The sequence below is a fragment of the Hypomesus transpacificus genome, chromosome 8 (assembly GCF_021917145.1).
Source record: "Hypomesus transpacificus isolate Combined female chromosome 8, fHypTra1, whole genome shotgun sequence".
NCBI lineage: Eukaryota > Metazoa > Chordata > Actinopteri > Osmeriformes > Osmeridae > Hypomesus > Hypomesus transpacificus.
The window spans coordinates 10,007,482-10,025,622 of NC_061067.1; the positions used below are offsets into that span (position 1 = coordinate 10,007,482).

Below are 18,141 nucleotides of genomic sequence, written 5' to 3' on the forward strand. Positions count from 1 at the left end.
GTCATGTAGCATCTATTATACATGAGAGCAGAGACCCTCTGAGCTGAGAGTGTCTCTGCAGGATGCTGGGCCTCAGCCAGGCAGGAGCTGAAGAGCTAGTTTAGCTTTTACGGCTGGCTGCTATCTCCGGGCCCATCTCTTGCTATACCCGCTAGCAGCAGCTTAAGGTGCACCGCGGAGGAGAAGGGAGAGAGGAGGCCTGTTTTGAACGGTGTTTTGCTGTCTCCCAAAAAAAGGACTTGCCACGTCATGGTAGAGCGAGATTTTGTCGGGCCGAAATGGCTGCTATTTTGATTTCCGACAATTCGGTTCATTTAGGTCAAGTAAGAAAACGAATAGAAGGAAAGTCTTCGTTTAATGCTTGAGAGAACATCTTCCAAAGGGCCATGATCTCGGATATTTGTCCCCGATCCCACAAGCTCGTTGAGTGAAGCTGGCTACAGAAGACACACCTGCCATTCAAACAGCTGTGTTTGGCAGCTGCTAGCGTGCGAGTCCCAGGCCCAGACCAGCCCTCACCCCCCAGCCCCAGACCCCTTCACTATCCACTCACCTGAGAGACCGCAGACCTCGGCACACAGGAAGGCACTCCAGGAGAGCAGGAAGAGGAGGGTCGTCTCCAGCAGGGGGTGCTCGCACAGCCGGGTGAATTTGGTGAGGTGGAGCTGAGGTTAAGGGCCAAGGAGATCTGACAGGGCGGGTGTGTTTGGTGGTGCGAGTCGTGCGAAACCATACATACATTGTCGGGTGCCGTTGCGCTCCTTCATCTCGTTCTCATGCACATCGCGGTGAGATCTGCATGGATACACATGCACGCCTAGGCATGCCTAAACATTGCCGCACGCAGTTCATGATTCGATTTGTGATAAAACATGCATGCACACACACACACACACACACCCACATAGCACAGCTCTGGCCAAACTATGTGAAGATTGGAACAGAGGTATGAGTCAGCAGTTTATTCCACCGAGTATCGCCCTAATCATAGCTCAGGGTATTTAGAGTGTAGCGTTTCCTCGCTAGCGCTTAATCAGTTCATCCCTGGGAGTTAGGTCCTGCACCTAATCAAGTCCAGACCTTCTCTTCTGTGTCTCACACACTCCTTGCCAGTGACTCAGTGGCCCTCTTTCAAGTCAAACAAAGTTCCAGCCAGACTGACCCCGCCCTGCGTGTTTCGGATCTGCATCACCACTAAGGAGAACATTGTCGAAAAATAGATGGAGATAAAAAGGAGAGGCAGAGAGAGAGTGAGAGAGAGGCAGAGAGAGAGAAAGAGCCCAGAGCGGTTCATTACATGTGCGGCAGTGACTGTTCTGCTCACCCTTCACAGGATTCCCTGGTCTCACATTTTTGGACTTGGTTTGACGTTCGTGCTCCTCCCATACACCTATTTTGTATTCAACCACAAACGCAGTCCCCTGTCCTGTTTGGCTACGCTAAACACATTGTTGAAGGAATTCCGTGGGGGGGGGGGGGGAGATCAGTGATTAGAAAATATTGAAACCCAAAATCCATCCAGTAGCATGGGGTGCATAGGGGGGAATAGCAGGTTACTGTATAAAGCTAGCTAGCTAGCTAGCTACAGAAGCCAGCTGGCTAAGTTGGCTACAGTAGGCTGTGACAGAAAGCTCTTGTGTGCTGCATGCTTGCTATGCACCATTAGATGGATCAGTGTCAGCTCACAGGACCCAAACCCATAGCCACAGTTCCCCCCCCCATCCCCCACTTCTCCCCCTCTAATTTCCACCATCCTCCTCCCCCCTCTAATTACTGTGAGATCAGACAAATGCTGGACAGCAACGCTGGTCGAAACCTCATCAGAGGACATTCTTTTGATTGATGACCTCTTCGACGAGGCGGCGACCATTAGCGACGGTGGCTAGCGCTCCCTCAGCCTTGTTGATGATGTTGATAAGGTATCGGTGTGTGTATGTCAGTGGGGTTATGTCGGAGAAGCAATTAAAGTACAAAAGGGAAGTTGTTAACAGTGGATGCTGAGGTGATAATAGGGATGGGGGTAGAGAAAAAGGGTTGTAGGGCAGTGTGTGTGTGCACATAGTTTGGGTGTGTGTGTGCTTGTGTAGGTTTGTGTGTGTGTTTGTGTCTTGGTGTGCCAAGGTGGGGATATGAAAGGGGTGGGTAGGTATAAAGGATATGAGAGCGGTGACTGCTGTGTAGAAAAAACCTACGGCGAAGGAGCCAGAGAACACTGCAACAAAATGGCCGACAGCGAGGAAGAAGGCGCGGGTGTCAAAAGCATGAACTCCACCCGTCAGACTGTAGGTGGTTATGGCCCTGGAAAAACAAAAAAAGACACGGACAGACATGCACACACACAGAGATAATTAAGACCGTATACCAAAATGTTACACAGTTTGGTTGGACGAGCCAAAACACACACAGGGCTTTGTTGTGTGACAAAACATGTCTAACTAGAAGCAATACTGCAGTGCTATACTGCTTCCAAACGTGCCCAGTCATCAGAAATACCAAACCCCTTCGCTCTTCTGCCTGTCCCGTTGAGGAACGGGTATAAATCCAAAAGCCTGTTGTGCTGAGCTAAGCCCTTAAGTACAATTTATTAGAGTCAATCCTAAGGGGGGGAGGGGGGGGGGTGGAAGAAGGGGAGGGCTGATGTAGTAGGACCACACTGCATCTAACCAACGCCATGCCCCTTTGAGTCTTTCATTTCCTCTCAAAGCCACCAACCCCCGCCCCCCCCCCCCCCCCCCCGCCCCGCCCACTTGCCATCATACGTATTTCTATTTTGAACCGTTTTCCCTCAGCCGGGCAGCCTCTGCTCGTTTTGTCTTGGGGAGCTGGGAGATGTGTTGTCGTACACAAACAAGAACACAGCGTCGTTGTTTGCGCCGGAATGAATATTTACGTGGTGGAGAGAGGCTCCCATGTGAGAAGGGGTTGACAGAAGACAAGGCTGTTGCGGGGGGGGAGTGAGAGAGAGACGGGGGGACCCACGCGAGGAGTTGGTCGTCTTCATGGAACGACAACACTTCCCTTCTCTCTTTGATTTTGAGCTCCCCTAAACTGAGCGTTAAATGCTTTCGGCGGCAAAAAAGTGCCGTCGGTGTTTTCTCTCACTCCGTTTCTCTCCCTCTCTTCTGTCATTGGATGTGACAGGCCGTCTGGTACACAGGAGAAACACAGACAGGAACAAACTTTACTCTCTCCAACAGACTTCACGATGAATAAATAGTTTTGCCGGCCAGCTCTTGTTCAGATGATCTGAGGTGAAATTGCTCCCACTGATTTTATCCCAAGTATTTTATTTACCTAAATTAAATCAGGATGTGGCTTAAATAGTATCGTCCTAATCAGAATTGTTCAGCCTAGATGGTAAATGGTAAATGGAATGGATGGAAAAACTCGTTTTTTTTGCAACCATCTATCCACAATGTAATATTTCCGAGAAACAGCAATGTCACGCTGCTCACTCGGAGCAGAGAATGTCCAGATGTAATCGCGGGGAGCGACATGTGTGGAGGCTGTGTGAGTGCTGCTTGCAGCCCGGCCGGGCCGGGGAGACGGGCCGTGTTAGCGTGAGGCTGAGCTGCCCACAGGAGCTTGTTAAAATTCCAGGGCCACAGGGGCCCGTGTGGCTCGCTCACAAGGGCCGGCTTTGTGTTCTGGGGCCGAGGTACGAGGCCTTGCCAGCCTGTCAAGTGCCAGGGGATGGCATGCGGGATGGGAAAGCAGGGCAGGGAGAGACACACACAGCCCTATCTGTGTCTAGCTGCACAGTGTGCAGGGGGCTCTTCAGTGGAGATGCAGACGGGAGCCAGCTCTTGAACCCCAACCCCCCCTCCCCCGCTTCTCTTTCTCTCAATCAGCCATGTTTGCCTTTTCTTCTGCCATCAGACCTTATTTGTTTTCCTTTTTTTATGACTGCGGCTGTGTTGGAGAGTCAGGGAGAGAGAGAGAAAGAAAATTGGCCAAGAAAAAGCTGTGTGTGCGTGCTACAGGGTTTCGATTTGTTTTGACGTGAGACGCACTGTAAGTGCACGTGCAACTTTGCACACGTGAGTGCGTTGTTCGTACCCCTTTCACCTTCCCTTGACCCCCCGGCATTCTGTTCATCTCTTGGCCTGTTCATGCCTGTGTGACAGTGTGTCCGTGTGAAACCTCCTGCTTCTCCATCTCCTCTCCATCCTCCCATCCCTCCATCTGTTTGTCCGTCTCTTTCAATGGCTTTTGTTGTTCGCTGGCATATTGTAAGTGGAGCAGACAAACAAAGGCCGCCGTCTGCGACGCACATGGCAAACACACACAAGCACGTGCACAAAGAAAGATGCAGAGGGAAGGAGACAGTTAAGACAGAGCGAGAGCAGGAAAGGCTAGGTAAGCGAGAGAGGAAGGGGGATGAAGAAAAAGTGAGAGAGAGAGAGAGAGAGAGAGAGAGAGAAAGAGAGAGAGAGAGAGAGAGAGAAGAGAAAAGAGGAACAGAGAAAGCCTCTAACCAGTGTATGGGGGGGGGGGGGGGTTGTCGAACAGGCTTTCTCTCCTTGTCTCACATTCCATATATAAGAATGGAATGGATTTGATGAAAGTACTGTGTGTTGGAATAAGAAAATGTTCCCTTCCTGCGCTGTGTGAGAGTACACTGCGTGTAAGACCACAGCCATGTCATTGGGAGTAGCTGTGCCACGTGTTGTTCAGCGTTGAGATTAGAATTCTGTCTGGCTGACTGCTGAGTCGCTAATGAGGAACGTTGGCACCAGACGATGGCTTGCCCGTACTCGCAGCCCTCAGCGTCTTCTCCTGCCAGGCCGGTCTCTGTGCGAAGCCCGATGCCAATCAGGGCTCTGATCGTGGGTTGCCCACACACCCCCAACCACCCACCCAGCGCTCCAATCTCCTCTGCGACAATTTCCCGCCGACCGCTTTTCCGAGACAACACAGCGCAAAGTCCCTCGCTGACGCCCCGGTCACGGGCGCAAGGGCTGATGCGGAGCGGTGGACTCACCGTGCGAGGACGATGGCCACGGCGTCGTTGAGGACGCTCTCTCCGAACAGCAGGGTGTACAGGTCGGGCTCCACACGAAGCTCCGAGAACAGGGCCAGCACTGCCACTACACACACACACACATACACACATACACACACACACACATCACCTCATCAGAATTTGGCTGGGAAAATTGAACCGAAACAGCAATACCACCTCATACATGCCAGGAATGATTATTGTAAAGGACATAAAGCAAGAACCATTTAGTCTTATGAGCATCGAAACACAAAAGAAAAATACATGACAGTAACACTGCCAGGTTCACATAAGCAACTTTTTAAATGTACATAGTACAATTCTGTAGGGAATACACATTTTGCACACTTTCTTAATTCCAGTCTGTTCTGAAACGACTGACGCAGGCACAAAACTATGCCCTTAGACAATACTGTCGCAAAATCATAGCTGTGAAATTATGTACTACAAGATGTGATGTTTGTAACATCTGAGAAGCTATACCGTTATTGCAGGATTCAGACTGAAATGCCGGTACATCACACTCACACAATGATAACAATGTGAACAAGAAAAAAAAATCAGCATGTCAAAATCCAAGTGAAAAATGCATTCAGTGACAGACCGTCAAACTAAACTAAACAAACTGAACACTTTCAAGGCTCAATAACATCAAAACAATTACTGTAAATGAAGAACAGACCATTTCCCGCAAAACCACTAGTGTCAACAGGACATCATGACTAATGAGGCTCAGAAAAATGTTGTATGAAACAAAACAAGACTCACAAACGACTGCAAACAGGTCTTGCCCAGCCAATTGGTCAGATTATTTGACCAGAAAGCAAGCAGGTCAAGGTCTCGATAATCACAATGGTACTGTAGACCTACTGTATTGTTAAGGTGCCTGAGAAGAGCTATGGGATGAATGAGGTGCACTATCATTTTACATTTAGGCATTTAGCAGAAGCTCTTATCCAGAGCGACTTACAGTAAGTACAGGGACATTCCCCCCGAAGCAAGTAGGGTGAAGTGCCTTGCCCAAAGACACAACATAATTTAGCACGGCTGGGAATCGAACTGGCAACCTTCAGATTACTAGCCCGACTCCCTCACCGCTCAGCCATCTGACTCATAATCAGAGCATTGGATTACCTCTGTGTACTGGGCACTGGGCAATGTAGGCAGTGTTTTTGTGTGTGTGTGTGTTTGAGAGAGAGAGAGCGTGCGTAGTACTGCGTGCGTCATCCTGTGTGTGTTGCACTTGTCAGAGCTTTGCGTCCAATCACAATGTCACACTCAAGTGTGTGTGTCTGTGGTGGGGGGGGGGGGGGGGCAGCGTGGGCCAACCTGCAGTGTTGATTACTGCCTTGTATAGAGCCAGAGAACAGAGAAGAAGACAGAGAGCTGAAGATTTAGGCAGGAGTACTGCAGCTGATTAAAATGACCAACGGAGTCTACTTAAGTCTAATGCAGGGAGCCACACAGGCAGAGAACTCTGCAGTGAATAATGCAGAGTCCTTCATGAAATGCTCCACAGCATACAGTAGAGAATGTCTCTCACACATATGCACACGCACACACACATGCACAAACACACACACATGCACACAGATGCACACACACACACACACCGGAGCACACCTACTCACACAGTATAGTACACACACATATACACACATATATACTAAGTATTGTAGACAGTATCGACGTGGGTGAAAGTTATATAAGTTTGTCCTGTCTACTGAGACAGTATATTGAAGATTCTGTAAATTTTTCAGATGCACTCTTCTTCTAAAAATAGCCCCCAATCCGTTCCCAGGTATAACCCAGGGGAACATTAAGGGGTGCAATGTGTTTCTCTCTGTCTCTCTCTGAGATAAGGCCCATTAACTGTGAAAGCCATTATGGTGGCAAGCAACGCTACCGTGAGATGTCTGTCTACGGTCTTCCTACCCGGACAAGTCAATTAGATACTGTACTTTGAAAGACCAACATTTCTGAGTGAGAGAGCAGGCTGAATAATAATAGTATGTTTATTTTTGAATTATCTTCAAATGCCAACAACCACATGGTCAACAGACACGATTCACAGTAGCTTTTGAAAGGACTAATTATGAAAATGAATCCTTGTCAGTGAAGTCTGTCTATCCAAAACTATTAATGGGATTCAATGCTAACGGCACTCTTCTATTCTAATGTGGCTGGTTGTCAGTGGCTTATTCTGGATGTTTGTACAGTATGTCACTTCTAATCTGTACTTTGCCCAGTGGCATAAAAGTTCAAAGATGTATGATGCTATCCCATACTGTACTGTACTATACTATGATAAACAACAAAAACCATACTATACAAAAATATACTATCCTTGGCAAAAACTTTACTGAACTATACTGTCCTAAATACTATACTACCCTTAACAAATACCATACCATACCATACTATGCAATACTATACCATACTATACTATACTATACCATATAACACTATATGATACTTTTATACTATGATAGATGGAAGGGACCTGGACCTGCACCTACTATACACTGACTATCACTATCATCATAGCTCAGATAACTAAGAAGCCCAGGTTGGCTTTTTGGCCAGTTCACTCCAGCACAACATTTCTGTGAACACACACACACACACACTAACACACACACACACACACACACACACACATACATATGCCTGCGGCTAGAATGAAAGCACAGGAACAAATGTTGATTTATTTACTCTGCAGAGCCTCAGAGCACACCACCGATGGCTGAGGAGACAATGAGGTGAACGCCTAGGAGAGTTCATCAGCAGTAAACACCGAGCCAGGCCAGGGATGAGTCACACACACACACACACTGTCTCACACACATTCTCACCCTGTCACACAAACTGTCAGCTGCCTATCTCAACACGCAATTGTGTGCTATACCGCAGATACACTGCGATGGAAACGCAGAACGGTAGAATACATATACTATACTATTCATTCAGTTGGTGTACCAGCAGGGAGCCGACCAGAAGGCAAATAAAGCAGAGTCGGGCTCAGGTCAACGCTCAAGCCCCACTCGAAAAACAAGTCTTCCTCCACCCTCTAAATCTTGTCTTAACCTATACCTACTGGGCAATCGTTACCTTAGATAGGTGAGGATGTTAAGGTAGCCTGCTGGTGGTCTTCCCCCCCAACCTGCACATACACTCACACACACGTACATACACACACACACACTCTCACACACACGTACACAAGAACACAGCATGGGGTGCTCCATCTCGTTGCATGTACCCATCATTAGAGGATGACAGACGGTCTTTTTCTCCACTCACACCTCAAAAAATATACGTGACCCCCATCCCTATCTCCCTTCACAGACAGCAGGGGTTGGGATGGCAGTGTCGCTATGGCAACTCCATCCCCCAGCTGTCAAGTGTTCATCAGTTTCCACAGTAACGCTGTAAGGTGGGGGGGGGGGGAATAGACAATTATTACAGACATATCTTGAGTTGAAGGGGTTGGATGGACGACTAATTAGAGCATTTTACTAGGTGACCCAGGATTCCAGAAAAAATTATATATAAAACAATTTAATCACAAGATCAGGGACATGAGATTTGTTGAATGATTGCCCAACATTGCAATACATTCCTGAAACGACTGTGGTTATTAATATATTGCATGAATGTGGACTATAGATACTATTTAAAGGGACTGTGAACTGTGGATGAGAAAAAAATCTAGGCTTGGTTCTTTTAGCTAATAGGACACAAAGGGTCATGGAATACTCTCTGAGGATGTGTGCTTTCACTCCTATTATTTATTCTCTACACAAATATGTGTCAGAGTAGGGGGAATATAGGACCATCACAGAGTACGCAGATGACACCATTATTGTCAGTCAGCTTAGGACAAGGAATCCAGTCATTGTCCGGTCATCAATGACTTTGTTAAGTGGAGTGAGGATTGAATCCTTTATTCAATTAAACTTATTAAAGACGAAAGACATGATAATTGATTTTAGAAAACATGGTCACACACATGAAGTCACATCCATTAAGAGTCAGACAATGGAATGTGTACACTCCTACAAATATCTTGGGACAATTATAGACTCAAAACTAAACTTTGATGCAAATTGGGAAGCCATATGTAAATAGGGGCACTAGTGTCTGTTCTTCATAAGGAAACTCTTATTTCCATATTAGCAAAACTATGATGACTTTATTTTATCGTGCTTTTATAAAATCTATTTGATCCTTTTCTTTAGTGTATTGGTTTGGGAATTTATCCTCAAAGAACAGGAATAGTTTGAGTCACATGGTTAAATGGTCTGGTGGGCTAACAGGGGAGTCACAGTTTAACCCAGCATCCCTGTATACTAGACAGTTAAAGTGGCTGGCTGGCTAGATACTTAATGATGACTCCCATCCTTTGTACAAAGAATTTCAGCTTCTTCCTCCTGGCGGAAGGTTTACTGTTGAAAAGTGCAGAACAAAGCAGTATAAAAACTGCTTTGTTCCGGCAGCTATTAATCAGCTGAGCAAAATGTTTACTATAATGATATAGATGCAATGTCTATTTTATTTCAACTTTTTATATATTGTCTTTTGGGAACGTGGAGCACCAGTTTTATCATGTCGTTTTAGATATTTAGTTCATACACTGTTTTGTGTTGTATTGAATAAATGTGAAAAGTACAAACTCACCCACTGCAGATCAAATTTACATACGGGTATACATGAAGTTAAATGAACTGAATCACAGGTCATTACAGTGATCACTGATATGAAGAGACCCTATTACAGTATGACCACGCTTCCTGTGACCTGTTGTTAGTTTTCACACTCACTCACTGTACACCACTTATCTGAACCCAGTTGAAATAATCAGAGAATATATTACTCCCTTTTCTGAAATGAGGATATGGGATTAAAGATGAAGTCTTGAAGCGCTTGTGCAACACTCCCTTTGGGTTCACTGTCCCTGGACATTGCAGAGGGAGCTCCTCACAGTGACCCGGGCATCAGACACTGTCCATATGCCTGTCAGTGGGGCTTCTCTCAAACAAATACCCCCATCAAAGGCAAGTCTATGAAATCCGGGGTGTTGGAGGGTGTGATGTGTGGGAAGGAGGGCATGGTTAAACTGGGAAGTAAAAAAATCTGTGTCTATGTTGAGAGAGTCTGTGAAGAAATGTTTACTACAAAACACAAACTAATTTACTATTCTTAAATGGGGTTTGGGTTCTTCTGCAAAGTCCCTGATATCGGTGTTGATTGAATTGTTTATCTCGGGGTGTTAGTACAAAAGTACAACAACAAGTTAGAACAACAACACCAGTGAAGGATAATGGATGACATGGTTTCACAGTGTTGCTTATAATGGCATCTTAAGTCAGAGGCTGAGCATTGCCTTTACACAGGGGAATGCTTTTAAGTACTTAAAAACTTCCAAAAGCTTTCCGATGTCAACGAAAGACAGGGTTGTGCTTCTCAGACTTGTCAGCAACCGAGAACTAGGTCTCTTGCGCCGGCATTACAATGTGCAGGAGGCCTCATTATGTATGCTCAAAGATATGCTATGCTAGAATATTCTATCTGAGGCCAACTTTAGGGTGGAATAATCACAGTGTGTTAGCTCTTTGCTAGCTGCTCCGGCCTCATGCATGCTAATGTACAGGAAGGCGCGAGACAGACAGGCAGATATTAACGACACTCTCCCGAAAACACGGCCGCCTGTATTTGGACCAACAGGATGAGTAGACAGCCTACGGGTCCTGACATTTGGGACCTTGGCACAATATTTGACGCCCCGTGATCCTAATCAGAGTGATGAGGCCATTGAGGCATGCTGGGAAGTGTTCCCTACAGGGCGGCGTGTCTCTGTGACGTTGGGTAGAGAGGCCGTCATCCTCTCTCCCTCTTTCTCCCTCTCTCTATCTCTCTCTCTATCTTTTACTAACAGACCCTTATGGAAACTCACAAGATCACCCTATAGTACTAAAGTAAATGATTAAGCGTCGCATGACCCACATGACAATAGCATATTTCTAAGAGACAGTCATCAGAACATATGCTGCGTAACATATGACGCTCCGATGTTGTTTTATATCTGTCGTAGATCAGAATGTACCTGAACCAACTACAATGTCTGGAACGAACATGGAGTTGGGTACAGACAGACCACAATGCCAGCTGACTGAACAGACCATTAATCTTTGTTTAGATCATTGCAAGAATGGTAAAAAAAAAAAATAACTGGGCTATCACAAGTTTCCACTTGTCCATGACAGTCATCTGGTTGACTCACTGGTTACAGTATCCATTACAGCCATACAAAGCATAAGCAGTGAGGAGGCGGTAAGTGTGTATCTACCAGATACCCACAATTAATCATAGTGACCTTGGGTCAATACTGAGTTTAAGTAGCCCTTACAGGACAAATGGTTAGGCTGAAAGTATCTCTGTAGCAATTCCAGCTCTTGGGGAGAAAAAAAACACCTTGAAGAAATAATCGAGATAAAAGAGCTGTTGTGTACAAGGGAATTCTGCCTTAGGCTTCAGAATGATGTGTGTTATTGCTATTTGCTATATTGTTATTATGCTTATTTTTGAGCAATGTGTCATTTCGTGTAATGCTTTAGAAGTCAGTTGTCAGATATCCGCCACACAGTCCAGATACACAGCATTCTGTCGTGCAGACCCTTGGTTAGACCGATTACCTGGGTCAGTAGCGGAGATCACAGCCCCAAACAAGAAACAGTCAGTCAGGAGGAAGTCCCCTTCTGCCGACTGGCCGGCCACAACCATCAGCCTGGTGAAGGCGTACACGCAGGCCCTGGAAGAGAGGAAAGAGGCCACATGGGTGAGGTCAACAGGGAGCGCACGCCACAGCCAGCCCATTAGTCATCGCCACAACCACAGCTGGGCCTCTCCCCCTAGAGCAGTGTGGGTAACGGGGCCAGACGCTGGCTGTGGGTGACCTGTCTGGACTCTGGGGCTGGCTGCTCGGCACAGGCGTACACACTCAAGACTTGGCTGGCCACCGCTTATCTGATGTACGTAGCATAGGAGAACAAGGAAGATAGGGGAGAGTTAGCCTAGCGTGCTACCGCTCCTGGTTGTGGAGGCTAGTAGCTATTCGACTGGAGAGGAGAAGAAAAGTGTTTATCTTTGGTTCCTAATTATGGTAGCCTATTTTTGGGGGTTGAGACTGGGGAGGCTGAGACTGTCCTGGTAGGTTGAGGAGCTAAGGAACATTTGAATCGGCCACATTGTCCTTGACAATGTCCTTGACATTGTCCTTGACAATGTCACAAAACTACAACTCCAACCTGAACAGACCCGGCAGGACACTAAGCATCAGTGGTATGTACAATCAACGAGTCACACTGGGTGCCTTTAGTGCATATGGTCCTTACTGGCCATGTTTGGAGGTTAGATTGTGTGTTATTTTCACGATTAACATCAGGTGTCATACTGTTGTTCAATGGGCACTGTAGGCCAGCATATGTAGATATACTGCTGGATGCTTTGAATTTGAACTTCAAACAACCTGAATGAAATTTCACTTCCGAAGTCAAGGACGGCACACTCTCACTGGATTGCTAGTGGGCTAACACCTAATCCTGTTACTGACGAATATCCCATAATGATCTGGCATGTCTGCGTGTCCCCCGGGGACTTCCTTCCTTTATCATAACCCGGTTACCGTGGCAACATGTTACACCCTGTCCTCTGAGGGCAGTTGGGATGGATTGAAAAAAAAAACGGGGCTCTAGGGCTGAGCGATGATCAGAACGCTATCATAAATATGTGGGAAGAGATCTGCAATGTGAGTGTATGTTTGTTTTTTAAAGGGGAGGCCTCGGCTGCTGTTGCTGTTATAATAGCAAGCACTGTCGTGTTTCCCTTCTGACAAGCCCTCCTAGCCCTTCAGAATATGACAGGCCGACTAACAAAGGCACGGGATTGGTCAAGGCCCGGTTCCTCGGAGTCAAAGAATGTGCATGTGATGCGACATGTCAAACCATGTAGGATTCTCCTGGGAATGTTCTACTCGGGGGAGCAGAGGGGTGAGAGAGAGGGAGGAAGAGCGAGAGAGAGCGAGGGGAGAGAAAGAAATCAGACCGAAAAGCTGATCTTTAAGGTTTCGTTAAACCAGACTGTTCTTTCTCAACAGAGAGATCACACAGAGAAAACGTGAACTTTCACACAAGTCAGAATCAACCACAAGTTTAAGCAGGGGCCACGTGCCATAACATTTGACATAAACGAACCATGAACTTTTTGAAACAAGTGAAAAACATTGTTAAAATGTTCAATTAAAATGCATTTATTGGTTCAATTGTTGCATCCATGCATGCTTTAACTTAACACAGTGATATTCAGTGCAGTCGCAGAACAATAGTGACCCTACAGTATGTTGGCACTTAGGCCAGGCAATCCTCCAAAGCACACATATACCATCTAGTGGTTACATATTGAAACTCCTCTAATTCAGCACGAATACATGCTGCAGTAAAATATTCATGAGCTGCATCTATTGAACACAGTATTAGAATTCCGCATTACAATGAACACACATATAGATAGAAGCAATCACTGAGCAAGACAATATGATTAAGACTAGTATTTTGACAGGCTAAAAGTATTGAGTGTTTTACTTAAATACATTGTGAACTGACATACAGACATGTATTAGATATGTGTGAACAATATATTTTTATAGGCATAGAATACATTCTCCCCAATGAAGCTTTTGTCAGTATAGTATTATACTATGAATATGTTCCCTGTTCCTAGAACCAAGAGTAGAAATGTCATACTCACCCAATACCAACACAGGTGATGATTGTCCCCATGAAAGCAAAAGTCAACACTGAGCCCAAATTGTCAATGAATCTTCTCTGGAACAGACAGCATTCCCAAACATGTCAGTGACACAAACAAATAAATAATATATTATACAGACAAAACTCAATTTGTATGTGTTCATTCAGTAGACTCTATTAGGGGCAAATGATGTGTGTGATTACGATCCTTGTATTCAATATACAGTCCCAATTGCACCTCATAAACATGCCACTATGTGCTTTCTGATGCCAAAAACATCCTTCAAAATCCCCCCAAATCCTTCTTTGACATTTATTCCTTCCCCGCCAGGACTGAGCATGACAGCAGTCTTACCTGATTGAGGCAGTACGCTCCATGGAAGATGATGGGTGGCAGAAACAGATTGAACAGGACTTCTGGATCAAAGGTCATCTGTAACAGACAGAGCCATTTTGCTTGTGACTGACAGGGCTGTGGGGGGAGGACAAGTGCTTTACTGAATGTGACAACGTGAAGGACAGCAAGCCGTCACCAGACACATTGCTCAGTTCGATGGGAGACGCTCAGAGCACACAAACTCCAGTCTTCCACGACACCAACACGTCTTAAATCATTTTCTTCAGGAGTTTGAATGCCCTCATCAATCATTTGTATAAGGAATTATAAGACTAATATTTAAGTGAAATCATAGTCAGGAACGTCTATACACGTCTATGCACAGACTCAGTGCACTACTTGTATGGGAGTGTACTATCATGATTGTGTCAGGTAAGTGAGGCTGAGATGGAGGCAAATGCAGGTCTGGCAGTTTTTAATGAGCAATACAACAATCCGAAGGTATGGCCAAAGATCAAAGGACAATTCTTAATTGGAATCCCAACTAGGAAATCCACGGTAGTAAACGGCTTGGTATCGACAGAGACAATAGCAACTGAGCCTACACTTCACAAGGTCTATATGAATGAGCAGTCTCTTTTAAAGGCTGGTGTGTGTAATTTGTATTCCGATTGGTATCCCAATATTTCGCAGAAGGCGAGGTATCTGTGTGTTGGTTTGGGAGTTGCAGTTTGCATCAGCCCGGTTCACAGTCTGAAGTGCACTTAAATAAACAGAGTCATTGGTTTGCTTTGACATGACAGATTGGTTAAACGCATCTCTTGATTCTCTTGAAAAACTCATGAGTGATGTTCTTGCATTCAAAATTGTGTCATACTTTCCTGCTTTAGTCTAGCTGGAACTACGCCAATTCCCAAGGATATCCTAGTCCTCACCTTCTCAAACAATGGTTGACTACCTACAGTACTAGTCTATCACAACCTGTCTACAACTCATTTAAGGACCTCAAATCTACACTTTGTATCCTACACTGGTGGCTTTTAAAGCCTGCTCAAGAAAAAGGACAAGAACAACAGTTGCTGTCTAAAAGACTTGCATTTCCATCATACTGTTCTACACTTGCAAGGAACCAGCCAACCAGACCAAGGTGGCACAACAAACTTGTTGTGTCAGTTTTTCTAAAACGTTAGGAATTAGTGGTTCAAGATCATGTTGAAGGTGTAGCAGTACATGCACAGAAAACAGATTAAATAACCAAACCCGTAAATTGAAAATTGCAGCTTTTTCGTCTTCTTCAAGGCAGTGAAAAATAACCAATGCTCTGTAATCTGAACCACATCCCAAGGTCATCACTGTATGCAAGGGGTTGTAGACTGCAGTCAAATAAGATTACTAGTCTATGATAACTTAATTTAAACTATGTCACATTCATAATACTGCGAGGTGCAAAAACGGATATCTAATTAAGATCAAAATATTAATATTATTAAGTCTTCTTATTTTTCCTGCATAAATTGTCAACCAATATCACAGATAATTTCTGAATGTTTCAGCTACACTTCACTGATGTTTTTTATTTAATCCCAAAGGGTTTTATGAGTACATATTCTTGAAATATTATTTATATGAAAAGGCACACACAAGGTCAATGCAAATACTCAAAAGGGATGTTATTTTGAAATGCGGTAATCTTGCTGTATTCTTATATTTGATGGGAAACATGTAATTTGGATGGCAACATTTTGTGTGTAAATAGGCTGTTAGCACGTTTCCTATGCTAATCCTCACCTTCCCTCAAAAGCTTGAAGTGTAACGAGCAATGAGCTCTATCTACAATTCAGAGCAGAAACTGCTGCCAACGCTATAATTGCTCGTAACATTGTGCCTCGATTATCGAACTCAATACAAATTACTTTTTGGAACTATCCACATGGACATTTTTTGCATAATTACTTACTGTCACTGCACGACAAACGAAACCCTCAATAACAGTGGCTAATAAGGACACTGTAATAGCAAAATTATGCATATTGCAGGGATTTTGTTACGGGGGCCACATGCACATCTGAGTCAAAGGGTTGAGGTATGCGGAATACACTAATTGCCTCTTCAACCAAGCAGTGCTAAATTTAATCAGAGCTCGCATTTTAGTGCCCTGCCTCCCCTACGGCACATATCTAATGGACTCTGTAATGCAATGAAATCCTTATCTCTCCTGCTGGGGATTTCGTACATATCAGGCTTAATGACCTGAAGGCCACACCAAATGTCTGGGCTCACCTAATGGTGTCGTCACCCCCACTGGATTCTTAATGAGAGCCCTCCATTGTGAGGGGCCAAAGAGTGCAGAGCTATTAAATGAAGTTACGCTTGGTCCCAGAGAATGTGCCAGGTTCATTGTCCATTCCGCCTATTGCTCTTTCTTTCTCTTGCTCTCTCTCTCTCTCTCTCTCTCTCTCTCTCTCTCTCTCTCTCTCTCTCTCTCTCTCTCTCTCTCTCTCTCTATCCCCCCAAGGCCATTAGGAGTACATGAATGAACCACACTGATGAACAGTAATATCTGGAAAAACCTTGGCGCGGGTTGGTTAGGTTAAAGATATACAATTCTGTGTTTACATGTCTAATGGACGTAAGATAGGAGTTGTGCTACCTTATATAAGTCTGTGATCAAAGATGATCCTTGGCCTTCAAGGAAGTTGACCTCTCCTACATGTTTGTAATGGTGAACATGTGAGGTGACATTGACCGTTAGTGTCAGTGGGGTGTTGTTGAGGCCCACACAGGCGTACACTTCCATTGGCTCGTCTCTGTATACAAAGTCCACGGATTTCATAATTGCACCGAGAACCATACCTGAAAAGCAACACACAAATTGACACCCTCAACAAAAGTCAATGCCGGTTCAGCAATAGCCAAATTACATTCAGAGGGGTATGCAAAAAAAAAGTACTGTAGCATTGGTTAAGGAAAAATGAATCCTGTATATGATATATATTTGTGTGCAATATACATCATGCAATGGTTAACAACTAATTGTAATTATATGGTTTGAAAAAGGAGAATAGGTCTCCAGCACAGGGAACCTGTAGAATGCAGTCTATAAGTATGTGTAGGCCTTCAATTTAATGACATGTCCTTTCAACAGTCTGTGCACTTGCAGCAAGGGAGAGATGCTTGTGCTCCCTGTGAAATTGATTCCCTCAAACCACCTTGATGTTCATCCCCCCAGATATCCACAATTATAAACATTTCGAAAAGAAAGTTTACAACTTTTTGAACTAACGCTTGAGCTCAAACTTCCGTACTCACCATACAACATAGCCACACCACTTACATGCGTACATCGAAATTGACGTTGTTTCAACCACCACATACTTAGAATTGAAACAATTAATAACGCATTTAAAGACAGTAACATAACACTATCCTGTCTGTGTTTCATAATGCCCGTCATCATTTTATAAGTTTAGTTTCGACTATATCCCCAAACGATAACTGTTCGATATGACACAAATTGTGGTACATCCGCATCCTACACTTCGACAGGTGTAAGCTCGCGCCGATACCATTAGGTGGCGGTCAATACAAAGGAATAAACGGCGCAAATTCAGCGCATTTTCAGAGATTTGATGAATTTGTGTAAATGGTGTGTTTTTAAGTGTTTTTCATTGTACAGCACGTATTTGTTGCATGTGATGGTTGCCTACTAGACATATTATAATTTGGACGAATGGGTGAGCCATGGGTCACTATTAGAATCTGCAATTAATTTTGGTCTTTACCATTAACATTTCTTACTATCTCAAAATGTCAATTTATACTGCTAAAAGAGTGCTCTGCAGACATTAGGTGTATGCACAACCTACTGAATTCCCGTAGGCTCAGATAGGGTGAAATAATGAGTATTATCAGGCCAATCTAATTCCCACTTGTTAATTGGATTGGGAAAAGAGAGGAGAAAAGACAGAAGAGACAACAATGAAGGCGGGACT

At 44.7% G+C, this 18,141-nt stretch overlaps 1 protein-coding gene across 1 annotated transcript in view; it reads right to left on the reverse strand.

Moving 5' to 3' along the window:
• The window catches only part of LOC124469934 (sodium/hydrogen exchanger 9-like), a 58,119-nt gene extending 40,438 nt beyond the window's left edge, over positions 1–17,681 (reverse strand). Inside the window, exons 1-8 of the mRNA XM_047023496.1 lie at positions 17,459–17,681; positions 16,800–17,002; positions 14,168–14,245; positions 13,811–13,887; positions 11,701–11,816; positions 4,985–5,090; positions 2,160–2,298; positions 554–659 (exon numbers count right to left, since the gene is read on the reverse strand). Coding sequence (XP_046879452.1) covers positions 554–659; positions 2,160–2,298; positions 4,985–5,090; positions 11,701–11,816; positions 13,811–13,887; positions 14,168–14,245; positions 16,800–17,002; positions 17,459–17,606 — 973 coding nt within the window. The 5' untranslated portion in view covers positions 17,607–17,681. The remainder of the gene's footprint in view (positions 1–553; positions 660–2,159; positions 2,299–4,984; positions 5,091–11,700; positions 11,817–13,810; positions 13,888–14,167; positions 14,246–16,799; positions 17,003–17,458) is intronic.
• Between the last annotated feature and the right edge of the window lie 460 nt (positions 17,682–18,141).